The 15,563-nt window shown below is 35.0% G+C and overlaps 1 protein-coding gene across 1 annotated transcript; it reads left to right on the forward strand.

Moving 5' to 3' along the window:
* Window positions 1-13,227: 13,227 nt before the first annotated feature.
* On the forward strand, window positions 13,228-15,272 carry LOC100795400 (uncharacterized). Its single transcript, XM_003530286.5, has one exon. The coding sequence runs from the start codon at window positions 13,555-13,557 to the stop codon at window positions 14,332-14,334; it is 780 nt and encodes a 259-aa protein (XP_003530334.1). The 5' UTR covers window positions 13,228-13,554; the 3' UTR covers window positions 14,335-15,272.
* Window positions 15,273-15,563: the final 291 nt, after the last annotated feature.

The raw sequence follows: 15,563 nt of genomic DNA on the forward strand, positions 1-15,563 counted from the left end.
TTCCTCCATCAGCTTGCTGCCATTGGTTCATAAAATTGGTTCCAGACTCTACCTTTCTTTCCCTACAACCTATGAATATCATTTATTTTAATTAGATTTTGATCCATTTTTGGTGTGTATAATATTAAATCATTATAATAATACTCCTACACTAGTAAAATTAAAGAGGGAAAAGCATACTTGTTTGTTGGATTTCCAAAATGGCTCCTAGTTCTGCTCACAACAATGGGTTCTATGTGCTTATGCTATAAGTTTGTTAGCTACTTGTAGTATGAAAATTACAGTTTCATCTACATAAGTTCAAACAGGTTCATAATGCCATAAGAAGTATCAAATCTTCAATAAATGAACAAAAGAAGTAGCCAATATAATAAGCTATAAAGAAAGGAACAAACCTTTATTCTTGGAATTGGATGACCGTGAGTTGTGATTTGTCTTTTACTTGTCACTATTCCAAATCGTAAGCAATAAACTGAATGTGAGAAAAAAAAAATAGATTTAGGAAGAAAACTGAAATATGTTGATGAGCCTCACACTTCAACTCTGTGATTCAAGGAAATATTTTCTTTCCACAAGCGCAGATGCAACCGGAGAAAATAATTATCTTAAATTAATTGAAACATAAGATAAAACTATCAATAAGCATTAAACTAATAAAAGTATATTAATTAAATGCATTTTGCTTAGGCGTCAAAATATATTTGTAGTCTTTATGATTCTCCATTAGCATGACGACCTAACGTGAAAATATATAGCCATAATTCGAGCAAGCATCTCTATATTAGCATGGAGTAACATGTAAATGCCTTTCTCCACTTGTACTTGTACATGAGTAAATCTTTTATATATCTTCTCCCTATCCTATATTTTGGTTTAAAGGAGAATAAGCACCTCTAATAATATATTATATGTATCCTTCTGCCAAAATTAAAAAAGAAACATCGAAAGGGATCACAAGACAACTCTATATAATACAAGCCACATCAAAGAAGGGTATCGCACACAATATGGACCTACCTCTATAGACATGCATTTAATGGTTATAAAAAATTCCGACAGTATTTAAGGAATACAACATATGCTGACAATCAATCATCTTTAAGTTAATTCTATCAAAACCACCATTGGTATGTATTCATTACAAGGATGTTAACCATGCAGCCACCATGTTGAGACAAATTGTTAGGAATTAATACTCTTTAGCCATTAAGCAAAACATAATGATCCCCTAGTACATCATCTCAGAAGCAATTGTTTAAACAAAGGCAGATATGCACTTTAATGGAATGGTAAAATCATAAGATAGTGTCAAACTGTTTGACCGCCCTAGAGAGTGCATGTTCCAAGTAGGTCTTATGGTAATTGAGCGAAGAGGGTATGATCTTGGTTTCAAACAAAAAATTTACAACAATTTTAGTTATTACTCATGAAAGGGAAATTAGCCTAGTGAGAGTCAGAGCAGTAAAATATTGAACATAAGACATGTAGAAATTTCTTAAGTAATAACAGGTATGCAATAGCTTCTACTTCTCATCTCAAAATCCGAATTATAACGAGCACAAAAAAATGAATTGAAAGTCTGACAAAGCAAAGAGTGGTAACAAAGAAGGACACCTCAAGCACCCTTCAAAAAACAGATCAGTCCTCTTGCCCTTCTTGTCTAGCTTGGGATTCAGGATCACCTGCCTCAAGAGAACTAATGAATGATGTATTAAAGTAACAGACCTAAAGAGCCAGTTATTCCTTAAAGTTGTTATCCTTGTAATGAATACAAAGCAATTATGATGCTCGAGTTAAATATGAGATACCCTAGCCATGTTTACTTCACTAAGTGTGCGATACATGAATGCAATCAAATATTTATACAGGATTAGACGAAACATACCTAGGTAAGGTGGTGAAGGAGAAGAAGCACAGAGTTGTCACGATGCTTGAGTGCGACGAACACGATGCTCGAGCTTAGACAAAACGATTCTCAGATGGAGAATAGACAGATTCAAGGTAAATGGACAACAAAGAGAGCAAGAAAGCTTAGATGGAGAAGAAGACAGCGAGAAGGAGAAGACAACATGAAGGAGACGAAACATACCTAGGTATGGTGGTGAAGGAGAAGAACCACAGAGTTGTCACGATGCTCGAGTGCGACGAAAGCGATGCTCAAGCTTAGACAAAACGATTCTCAGATGGAGAACAGACAACTTCAAGGTAAATGGACAACAAAGAAAGCAAGAAAGCTTAGATGGCGAAGAAGACAGCGAGAACGAGAAGACAGCGCGAAGGAGATGAAACATACCTAGGTATGGTGGCGAAGGAGAAGAAGCAGAGACTTGTGACGATGCTCAAGTGCGACGAACACGATGCTCAGATGCAGAACAGAGACCTTCAAGGTAGACGAAGATTAGAAGAAGAAGAAGAGAGAGTGAAAGCTTCGATGGAGAAGAAGACAGCGCGAGCTTCATAGGGCTCACGATATTTTTTAAAATATAAGTTCAACATCAGTTTTTTTAAAAACACCGATGTTAACAACATGATGTTAAGGTTAACATCGATTTTCTGGAAAAACGGATGTTAACTTATCAAACGTTAACATCGGTTTTCTCAAAACCCGATGTTAATAAACTTATGTTAACATCAGTTATTTGGAAACCGATGTTAACTAATAATTGTTAATATCGGTTTTTCCAATAACCGATGTTAATGCACTTAGCTAACATCGGTTTTTCACAAAACCGATGTTAACGGATACATGGTATTTACAATTATGCCACCGCGCTTACGTTAACATCGGTTTTTTTAACAACCGATGTTAACCCATCAGTGTTAAATCTGCTTTTTGTAGTAGTGCCGCAACGTGGGCCATGACGGGATGACAAAATAAAATATTCAAATAAATAAATAAATGGTTTTCCAAAAAAATGGAAAACTTACTTGGGGAGTCGCCACCAACTTTTATTTAAGGAAAACGTCGGAAAAACCAAAAAGGATAAGAAATGGTCTACAATTTGAAAAAAAGGATTCGAGAGTCGTTTACTCACGGGGAAGGTGTTAGCACCCGACGTGTCCGTCATGAAAATGATAGCCTTTAATCGTGTGCACTAAAAATAAAGTCACTTTTAATCATTTATCTTCCCTTAAAAACATGAATTATATTTTGTTATATTTTTTTAGTAAAGGAAATCAAATTTTATTTTTAGAAACAAAAGGGGACTTTTATTTATTTTTTTAGTCATTTTTATTTCTTTGGTCAATGAGGGATTTTCCCTCGCTCCTACATATCCCTAGGTGCAATGAGGAAATTAAACTTACGTAGTTCTTTGTAGGAAAAAAAAGTGATTGCGCGTTGGGTTGAATTTATTTTATTATTATTTTATTTTGAAAGGTTTTGATTTTGTGGTAAGCTTTGTGAAGTCAAGCAAATCGAAGACCTAACATGACATTCACAAAATTTACTCACACTTTATTGAAACACTGTCAAGCAAGTCGGAAACCCAACATGAAGTGCACGAAAGAAAAAAAAATTGAGTGATCATTTATTTGAGATATTACCTTTTTGGAAAAGACTTTAGTTTTGTGGTAAACTTTGTGAACTCAAGCAAGTTAGAAACACAACATGTCATATACAAAGTTTACTCACACGTTATTGAAACACCACCAACCAAGTCGGAGACCCAGCATGGAGTGCACATAGTGAAAAACGTGTACTAAAGAATGTTAATGCGAATTTATAAAAATAAATAAATAAATAATTGTCATAGTGTTAGGAAATTGAATAAATAGAATGAGAATAGAAAGTGATAGAATAGAAGTGGGGAGTACACTCAGTAATAAAAGAAATAACGAGATATCTATAATATATTATTTAAACTAATTAACAAGACAATGATAAAAATAAAATCACATTGAAGAATAAATGATAGGGACAATAAAGAAATACAATAAAATAAAGATATATTTACTAATACGTATATATTTTTTTAGCAGATAAAAGAGTAAGTTAGCATACGACATCGGGATTAGGGTGAATTCTAGAGGCTTCTTTTCTAGGAAATTCTTTCCCTGATTGGTGTTTTGGTTGGTATTAGGGGTGGTGTTTGGTCTTGGATGTGCAGCGAATGGATTTTGTGGCCGATTTATAGGTGGCCTTTATGGTTGATTGGGTGGCCTTGGTTGGTAGGGTGGTGGGTAATGGGAAAAACTAATGTTGGCTGAGCAGTGATATAGTTGGGGAGGATATTGGTACATGGGATTATAAGGGGCTAGTGGGAAATTTAGGAACAACATTCACAACATGAGTTTCTCCATCCTTCTTCCTCTCGCCACAACTCTCAGGTCCCCCATTACCAGGATTCGCAGAAGCAACATAATTAAATTTCCCTTTCCTCAGACCTGCTTCAATTTTCTCATCGGCAAACACTAGATCTGTAAAACTTGAAGGTATGTAACCTACCATCTTCTCATAGTAGAACACCAGCAGTGTGTCCATTATCATTGTTATCATCTCTCTATGTCATCGGGAGCACTACTTGAGCTGTCAGATCTCTCCACCTTTGAGCATATTCTTTGAAAGATTCATTGTCTATCTTGCATATATTTTGTAGCTGCATTCTATCTGGAGCCTAATGAAGGCATCTGTCAGATCCTAATTTCGTCCGGGGACTATCATTTTCTGATATTTTTATTCTTGTTAATCGAATTACGATATTAAGCGCCAGTTACAATACAAAGCAAGGAATCACTTAGTGTTTTGATCAAGAAAACAAAAGGTACCAAAGAAAGGGGGCAAAAGGGTCCTTTTTGGGTTTTTTGGGACCCTAGCTTGCCCATGCTAGCATCTGGCTCGCCTGGGCCATGAAATGGCTTCATGGCTAAGCAACCAACTCGCCTGAGTGAGCTCATTACTTCAAGGCTAAGGTTCAGCTCTCCTGGGTGAGCATCAACTGCCCCAAATTGGGTTTTTGCCTATAAATAGGCATGCTAGGGGGGTTTGAAGGGTTTGAAGCTTCAGCATTGAGAGGAATTGAGAGAATTGAGAGAAAAGAAGAAGAAAGAGAGGAAATGAAGCTGAGGCGCTACCGAATCGCGACCGTGATCATTCCTTACCTCATTTTCTTGTCTTGTGTTCTTCGTGCAACAGTCGGTTAGTTTTTTTTAAGGATTGAATGTGATATGTGTACCTTTAGGGGTCCCCTCTATTATTATATTCATCTTCTCCATTTATCATCGATGATCTCATTTTTATTTCAAAAGTTTAATCCTAACCAATCACTAGTGTTGTAAAATTGTCTTTAAAAGAGATTGAAAGTTAATAAACAAAATCAAGATAAAACTAATTCATAACTAAACTTCGTTTCATCAAATATCACTTGAGATCGTTTCAAGGTCCAATGCCTTAACGATTCTCTCCGCTTTTCAAAATTTAAAACATCGTTTAAAGGTACAACGCCTTAAAAAACTCTTTGTTCACAATTAAAATAAATCTTTCAAAAACATATAATCAATTTAACACACAAACATTAAGACTTAAAGAACTACGTAGGTCTGAATTCTTCATCGCACCTGAGGATATGTAGGAGCAAGGGGCATCTCCCTTGTCAACCCCAAAAATATATAAAAATATAAAAAGGGAAAATGAATAATTTTGAAGTCATGTTGTGCACACTCGATTAAAGGCTACCATCCCTTGTGACGAGCGCGTGGGATGCTAATACCTTCCTCATGCCTAAACAACTCCCGAACCCTTATCCTCAAAATTTGCATAAACCTTTTTGGTTTTTTTTCTAACGTTTTCCTTAAATAAACGTTAGTGGCGACTCCGACGCGTTTTCTTTTCGGAAGACGCACCCTTTCTTTTCGCCTTTCACACCCCCGTCGTAGGGTAGGTTGTGACAGCATCCATTAGGTCCTTCCAGGAGCAAATCCAAGAAGGTTCCAGGTTAGTATACTAGGTAATAGCTACTTAGTGAGACTCTCTTGGAAGAAATGCATCAGTAGCTTTTCATCTTTCGTATATGCCCCCATCTTCCTACAATACATTTTCAGGTGATTTTTTGGGCAAGTGGTTCCTTTGTATTTATCAAAATCTGGCACCTTGAACTTCGGAGGAATAACCATGTCAGGTACCAAGCACAACTTTACCATGTTAGCAAAGGCATAATTTCCTCCTCCTTCAATGGCCCTCGTCCTCTCTTCTATATGATCAAAATTTTCCTTCTCAATTATAACAGGAAGCCTTCCTCCCATCACAAAATGTAAGGGTTGGGGTGGTGGCCGATATTGAGGTCCCCCCAGAGTGTTCAGCACCAGAAAATCCATGCCCTTCAGTGGTATATCCCGGATAAACCCCAAAACCGGCTAGAGTGTGGTCTTGGGGAGCTTCATTTGTTTCCCCTATAGGTTGAGAGACATGGCCATGAGTATGAACGGGTTAGGGTTGTTGATTCTCAATGAATACGGGTGCAAAATTACCGATATTCTCACCAAGAGTGTATACAACAATAGGCGGTGTATAATTGGGAGGCAAACCATATGGTGGAAAAGAAGACTTACTCTAGACCTGGACATAATGAGGTCCATATGCTTTTTCCGCCTCGCCTCATTGACCTACTACATCTGAGACTGGACGACTCACTTGATTGAAACTGGGCGGGTGAATTGGGTCCATCTCAGTAGCAGTACTGGCAGCAGCGACTGTAGCAGTCTTGACCTCTATCATCTTCTTCATTCTCATCATCTCTTCCATTATCGTTGTCATCTGCTCATTCATGGCTTCCATATCAGCCTTTACTTTCTCTATGTCACTCATTTTGGCACATGTCTGGTAAGGATGTCGTAAAGCACATTCTTTCATTCTTAGCACAATGATTATTTTTTATGATTTCAAGGAAAGAATGTAATGAACAATGCATACCAATGTGGAAAAACAAATAAGCATGAATGCATGTGAATGATAAGTTGTTGAAGTATTGCGAATTTTACTCAGAACACTCAATAGAACATAAGGTCGAATCAACTCTAATTTTCATTAAAACAACATTGTTCATTACATCCCATAAGAATCAAAGTGCAACTAGAAATAAAACATGGTCACATAAGAGGTTTCTAGTTTTGTAAGTTATTATCTCAATCATGTGTTGGCAGTAGTCAAAGAAGCTATGTAAACCCGATCCATCTTCTGCCCCAACTTTCACAAGCTGGCTACTTCAATACTTTGACCTTGACTTGGTAAAATCATTTCTTAAAAGACTATGTTTGGTTCAACCCCATGATCTAAGGAATAGAAATTTTGATCGTCAATACTTCAGCAACCTATCATAGAGATGAATGATTTGGGCATACTTATGTTATGCATGACAAATGTATTTATGAGATTGACATGAGATGCTAGAAAGACCACCCTGTCTTGTTAACAATGCATTAGGTACCATGTTCACATGATTTTCAATCATTTTCAGGAAAAAAGAGTGTATAACCCCAACATGGTTTGTTCATAGCTATCATCATGGTACTCAACATATACAACTAAGAACGCAGTGTGAACTTTCACGCTTCATTCTAACTTTTTTTTGCGATGTAGAGGAAAACACGAGGCATGAGAAACTATATGATAGGATCATGCATGAGTGAACATAACATGTGAATAATGACAACAAAATGTATGTAATTGTCTGGAAAAAAACATGCTAAATGAATATGTATGGAAATGCAATGACTTATGCACATACGGTGCATAACATGTGAATGATGACAACAAAATGTATGTAACTCTCTGAACAAAAATAAAACATGCTAAATGAATATGTATGAAAATGCAATGACTTATGTAAATGCGGTGTATGAATATGATAAATGATGCATGCAAAATGGTATGTCCCTCATCATGCCATGAAGAAATACATGATGCAATCAAGGAACAAGATAGGGCAAGTCTGCTCCATGTCCCTAATTCTGGAACCTAACAAAAAAGGGTCTAAAGTTCACTATCTAGTGACAACTTCCAAGGGTAATTTCATGTAACCTCATCGTCCTCTAGAGATATCATCCCCATAGGTAACAACACTGTTGCGATAGGGACTACCAACGACAATGCCTCACTAAAAGAGGAAAACTCTAGATGAGGCTTCGCTGTCATCAAGCGAGTCGGAGACCTAGCATGACCACAGATCGACCTCCACTCCCTATGGCTCACACAGACCCGGGTATAGGGCCCAATATCTCAAAGTGTGTGTGAAAAGTTTTGGTGTCATGTGTGAACAGAGCAACCTAAGAATTACCCAATCCCACCTGCAAAACAACCAAAAAATTCCCAAGCAGATACAACAAGTATAGCACATGTCGTCTACCCTAGGATTCAATGACATGATTTATTTCTAACTACGAAGGTAATAGATACAAGGATACACGAAGAAGTAACAACGTGACAAAGGTTATATAAAAGCATGAGCGAAACAAAGAATAAAAGAAACAAGATCAAAGCAAAACCATAAAAAGAATGGTAGTGGAATGAAATGATTATGAACGGGAGCACAACGTAAGGATAAAAGAGAAAAGGGAAAATAGATAAAGAAAAATTCACGATAAAATTACACACTCGATCAAATGGCTTAACTCTCTAACGAGTCCCCAGCGAAGTCACCATTTGTTGCAACATGGGTCACGACAGGATGGCGAAATAAAATATATTTAGATAATTAAATAGATAAATAGTTTTCCAAAAAAAAATGGAAAACTTACTTGGGGAGTCACCACCAATGTTTATTTAAGAAAAACGTTGGAAAAACCAAAAAGGATAAGGAATGGTCTACAGTTTGAGAAAAAGGATTCAGGATTCGTTTACTTGCAGGGAAGGTATTAGCACCCGTGTGTCCGTCATAAAAATGACAGCTTTTAATCAAGTGCGATAAAATAAAGTGACTTTTAATCATTTATCTTCCCTTGAAAACATGAATTATATTTTGTTATATTTTTTTAGAAAATAAAAACAAATTTTATTTTTAGAAACAAACGGGGACTTTTATTTATTTTTATTATTTTTTTTGGGTTAACGAGGGATTTGCCCTCGCTCCTACATATCCTTAAGTGCAATGAGGAAATCAGACTTACGTAATTCTTTGTAGGAAAAAAAAAGTGATTGCGCATTAGGTTGATTTTATTTTATTTTGAAAGGTTTTGATTTTGTGATAAACTTTGTGAAGTCAAGCAAATCGAAGACCCAGCATGACATTCACAAAATTTACTCACTTTATTGAAACATTGTCAAACAAGTAGGAGACCCAACATGAAGTACAAGAAAAAAAAATTAAGGGATCATTTATTTGAGAATGTTACCTTTTTGGAAAAGACTTTAGTTTTCTGATAAACTTTATGAACTCAAGCAAGTCAGAGACACAACATGTCATTCACTAAGTTTACTCACATGCTATTGAAACACCACCAAGCAAGTCAGAGACCCAGCATGGAGTGCACATAGTGTAAAGTGTGTACTAAAGAATGTTAATGTGAATTTGTAAAAATAAATAAATAATTGACATAGTGTTAGAAAATAGAATAAATAGAATGAGAATAGAAAGTGATAGAATAGAAGTGGGGAGTACACTCAGTAATAAAAGAAATAACGAGATATTTACAATATATTAATTAAACTAATTAATTAGACAATGATAAAAATAAAATCACATTGAAGAATAAACGATAGAGACAATAAAGAAATACAATAAAATAAAGAAATATTTACTAATATGTATATTTTTTTATATTTTTTAAAAAGTCAAATGATTGACTTGGACTTAGTCAACATTGACAGAGTGTTGACATGGCGGACCTAGTCACCATCCTAAGTGACAGGGGTGCGCATATAAAGAAAGGGATAAAACCATCAATTTTATTTTATTTCAAACTTCACAAAACATAAAACGAGTTGGGCCCAAATTGAAAAAGAGGTGTAAATAGTTGTTTTCATTTTATTCAAACTGCACCAATGGGCTAGGCCCCAAAGAGAAATAAAAGGTGCATGTATGAAAAAAAATATGGTATGAATAGTTATTTTGTCTTATTACAAACTGCCAAAATGGGCGAGGCCCAAAATGAAAAAAGGGTGCATGTATTAAAAATCCGATGTAAACAACAATTGCTGTTTTTTTATGATTGGTTTGTAACCGGGTCAGGGCGACCCGATCCAACCCACATTTAAGCATCAAGGTTGAAAAAACCCTAATGACCTAGCCTCCAAACGACACAATAACTAGGGAACCACCACAGAGGGTGATGCGCCCTCCCCCCGGTGCCATTGGCCGGCGATGCGAGGCCGCCTTAGGGGCGATGGCAACGCGATAGCGGCAGAGGCACTACCAGAGGCACGGTGGCGCAAACAAAACAAGAAGAAAGAAGAAATGCAGGTGAATGCGAAACGTGTGAAAAAACTAAACAAAACGCAATAACAAGTGAAAAACGCGATTCAACCTGTAGGAAACTCATCGGCGACCAAGGTGCCCACCGGCGAGATATCACAGAATGAAGCAACATCACGGAAAAAAAAAATAGGAGGAAGAAAAATAGGAAAAGAGAAGAATGGGAGAGGAAAGGGGAAGAGGAAATCGTGAGAGAATGAGGGAATGACGGGTTACCTTCATACCCCTTTTCCCTTTTTGTTAGAAATGTCAAATAGCACCATCAAGTTGGTCCGTTTTCTCCCCTTGGGATCCATGCTTCCCGTGCTTCCTCTGTGCATTCCCTCTTAGAAACCTTCCTTTTTCGGCTTTTATGTTGTGCTTTTCTTGACCTAATGGGCTCTCTTTGAGAGTCCAATAGGTCACACAATCACTTTTTTTTTTGCTTAGTATTCTTTTTTTCTTTCCCCTTTTTTTTTCTTTTTTCTTTTTTATTACATTTTGTTTCTTTTTTTGTTTTCTTGTTTTTCTTTTTATCTTTTTTTTGCTCGTTTTCTTTCCTTTTTTCTTTTCTTTCTCTTTTTTTTCTCAATTTTTTTTATTCCTTGTTCGGACCCGAATAGAATTAGGGTCTGACATCACTTGTGTAAAGCGGGATCTTATACCATTGCACTAATCTTTCCTTTGATTATATTTTATTATTGTTCTTGACAGAGATAAAAGAGATTGAAACAAGTATAAATCACTCTCATAAGAAAAGAGAATCCGCATTCACTTACACTGTAATCTCCAACAAGTTGTTTCAGAAAAATTGGATCAAGTATGTATCAGAACAAAATGACTAGCACTTTCTGGAAGATTCATAATGCTTGTTTTGATTTAATGGTAAAAGAAAACAAATGGTCAAAATATGAATACAGATAAAAGAGGGAGGAAGAAAAAAGGGTACCCTTATTCTAGCTCAGCTAGCTAGGTTGCTTGCTTTATTCTTCTCACTTTGTTCTTAAAGAAGTTGTGTAGCATATATAGATTCTCCCCAATCATTCATCTAGCCTACTATTGAAACACCATTCTCCTTGTGACACGAGGCAACTATAGTACATTTTTGGTTATGCATTTTATTATTAGCTTAAATTATAATTTCCGTCCTTGTAATTCTTAATATGTAATCGTTGTTCCTTTTTTCCGATTTTGGTTTCTCAATTTAAAAAAAAATTAATTTAATCTTTAATTTTACACATATTTTTTTTATATTTTAATTAATTAAATTATTTTTTATGATATCTTGCCTGAATATTTTAGGTTTAGAGTTAAGTTAGACTAAAATAAAAGATAAGAACGTATGTATAATTAAGGATTGAATCAAAATTATAGATTTTATAAAATATAAAACAAAAATCACAAGAAAAACATTAAAAAAATCAAATTCACAGATTAACTTATGTAGGATAATTTAACATTATTATTATTATTATTATTATTATTATTATTATTATTATTATTATTATTATTATTATTATTATTATTATTATTATTATTATTATTATTATTATTATTATTATTATTATTATTATTATTATTATTATTATTATTATTATTATTATCGTAAAACTATGCTCACGATATCCCCATTAGCCCGTAACACATAAGTTTAATCCACCTTATTATGTTCCTTATAATAAATAATAATAAATGATCAAATATACTATCCAATAATTTTAGAATTAGTTTCTGAAATTTCATCAATTTTCAAAAAACCGTTTTCTGAAATTTCATCAAATTGATTATTTAATATGCATTCTGGATGAAGATGTAAGTCTTTAAAAATTCTCTTCTGGAGCCAATATTCAATTGTATTTATAGTTAGAAGATAGAAAAGTTAAATTATTGGGATAAAGAATTTATGCGTTCGTTCTTTCCTTCTTTTAAAACTTTAGGTTGCGTGCATGTCATGCCTCGTAGGATTAAACATATATCCCGAGGATTACATTCTTTGCGTCATTATAAAACACCCCTTTGTCAAAAGATTAGAATAAATCACACTGAATTTATTGTGATAATCTTTCCAAGAATATAATATTTTCAAATAATTAATTCAATTTCAACTCAATTAGTTCGGTTCAGAGGTGCCAAGACGTTATTTTTCTATAACAGAATTCCTAGCTAAATTTGCATCATAAAATTCATATATACCTCAATAACTTTTTAATTTTATGGACGACTCTATAATAACGTATTCTCAAGATATATATGTATATGAATCTTAATTTTTTTTTCACATTAATTTTTATTACACTTCTTTTTCTGATAACGACAAAATCAACTTCTTCATTATTTGTTTTCTTTTTGCTTTCTTCGTGTCTAATGATTTAATTGACATTTTAAATGACATACAAGTGTAAAAAGCCAAATGTGAACAAACAATATAGACTGATAACTAATCCTTGTTAGAAGTATCCCATTTTCGAATTGAAATAACCCCTATTAAAGAAAATCATAACAATATAACCTCGACCTCCCGTGGAGTTCCTCGATTACTATTTATTTCATACATGATTTCCATATTATTAATATCCAAATCCTAATCGCTAATGCAAATAAAAAAAAACTCTTGCACAACAGGTTTCAGGTTAAGAATAAATTTAATATATCATCCAAAGTAAAGAAAAATTTCGTATATATTCTCTTGTGGGGCACAATCTAATAATATGCCTTATGTCTGCCCTCTTTCTCTCTTCATGCATCGATTCCCTTGACCTCACCATTTAACATTTCCCATTTCCACCATGACCACCATCACCTTCATATGCTAAAGACCATATAATTCATTGATAAACTGTGTGGTACCCTTCAAAATTTAATAGTCTTGATAGAATCTCTCTTTAGCATGCTTTTCATTCAACTATTGATTCTAAAAAAATAAAATCAAAACTCTTAAATTAATTTCTTTTACCACAAAGTTCATTTGGTTAAGGATGGTGTGTGAGTATACATCCCTCCTCCTTGTTTCTTTTCTCATTCTTTTCCCTCTCATTTGTTGCATCCATAGCCTAAATCAAAACATACATAAACAACAACCTTATATATATCTTCTAGTCTCCCACTTCACTCTACCCAAAAAGAAAAAGAAAAAAATTCTCACCATAACACCATCCCCTAACATATATCAATTATGTATACTTCATTCAAGCCCAATTCTCACAATCACAAATACCAGAAAGACCACAATGTAACAACAACCACAACAACCAACACCAAATACAGCGAGATATCACACTTCAGCCACAAACAACACAAGCTAGCGTTTGACTACTCTGAATCCCCCTTCAAATGTGACGGGTGCAAGGAACTAGGCATAGGGTCACGCTACAAGTGCTCCATCTGTGACTTTGATCTTCACACACACTGTTCCATTCCTTCTCCTTCTTTGTTCCACCCTTTCTACCCCAAATGCTCCTTCCACTTCCTCTCCCAGCCCCCCGGCGACACTTCGCGCTACTGCAACGCGTGCGAGAAGCCGGTGAAGGGGTTCCTCTACCACTGCTTCTCGTGCGGCTTCGACCTCCACCCGTGCTGCGCGAAGCTTCCGACAGTGCTCGGAAGCGACGAGCACGGCGTGAGGTTGTTTTTGTACAGGAAGGTGAGCTCGGCGTGCCATAGGTGCGGGCGGAAGGGGAGTGGGTGGAGCTATAGGTCATCGTGCAAGAGGTACAATTTGCATGTGGCCTGTGTGAGGGAGATGGTGGTGGAGAGTTGGCATGAAGGGGGTGGGTTGATGAATGTTGTGGAGAGTGGTTGTCATAAGGGGAGGGGCAAAGGAAGTGGCGGTAGTAGGGTGAGGAGGTGTTGTGAGGTGGCCGGAATGGCGGTGCAGGTGGCTGTGTCCGCGGTGCTGGGCGATCCGACCGTTCTTATTGCCGGAATCATGGGGTCCTTGATGTCAAGGGCTTAATAAAGTAAGAGAAATTATTATATAGTTGAAGATGTTATGATGTCAAACTAATTTAGAAAACTAAAGACTCATACATGTTATTATTTTTTTTATTGTATATTAAAAAATGTGACAACATATCATAAAAATTAGTTGAGAACATATGATTCTGAACCATATATACAATAATTTCTTGATTGTCATGAAATTGAGAATGGTCAGTTTATGTTGTATTTGTTGGAGATGTACAAATTAATTAGTTAAGGGGTTAACCACCCGTGAAAAAAGAAATAGATATATTTCTTAAGTGTTTTTTGTGATGTTCTTTGATTAAAATTGGTTCTTTATCTCAACATAATTTATGTAATAAAAATTTGTATGTTATTGAGGTTAAAACTTTAATTTTAATTAGAGAACAATATCAAAATTAAAGTACCTAACAACTACATCTAAGTTTGATTCTGTTACTGTGTGTGGTTACAGGAGATGTATCTAAGTTTTATTAAGTTACTGTGTGTGGTTACAGGAGGTGTATGTAAGTGAGTGAGTTGGTTGTATATATATAGTGTGGAACAGTGGAAGGAAACTTCATTATGGCTTTGTGTTTTCCCAATTCCTAATTATGGTTTATCTAATGAATATGTATATATTCACGTGTAATTAAGTTTCTATCTTGGATTCCTGTTATGGAATGTTTTGGGTTTTAAGTGTGTAAAGGTTTTTGCAATCTCATGTTCAAGTTTTTTTTTTTTTTAAAAAAATTATTGTTATAGTCATCGTGTTATTATAATAATTAAAAAAAATGCAAGCAAATGTATATATATTTGCATGCATTAGGCTCAGGATCAAAATTTAAAATCATGAGTTTCAAGTCTTATAAACTTTTTCAAATCTTATCCACCTAATTATCTCAGTGATATTCAATGAAAATATATAATACAATTAAACATAATTTTTTACACTCGAATTTTTATACTTATCTCTCTCTCTCTGTGTCTCTTGCATATTTTTTATTGAATCATACTTACAACTTATCATTTTTTCTTTATTGCTTCTCAAGGTCTATACGCCTTAATTAAGTGGTATAAGAATTGAGAAGTAATTTTTCTTGACCATATATATGACGGTATGATGGCTAGAATCTATCAAATGTATGAAGGAGGGTGACTTAGAAAAAAGTTTGGGGGTGTGAATAAAAGGATTTGTTAGTTCGAAGGAGAGTAAGAAATTAACCATGAATATGAGAGGTA

This window comes from Glycine max, chromosome 7 (assembly GCF_000004515.6).
Source record: "Glycine max cultivar Williams 82 chromosome 7, Glycine_max_v4.0, whole genome shotgun sequence".
Lineage (NCBI taxonomy): Eukaryota > Viridiplantae > Streptophyta > Magnoliopsida > Fabales > Fabaceae > Glycine > Glycine max.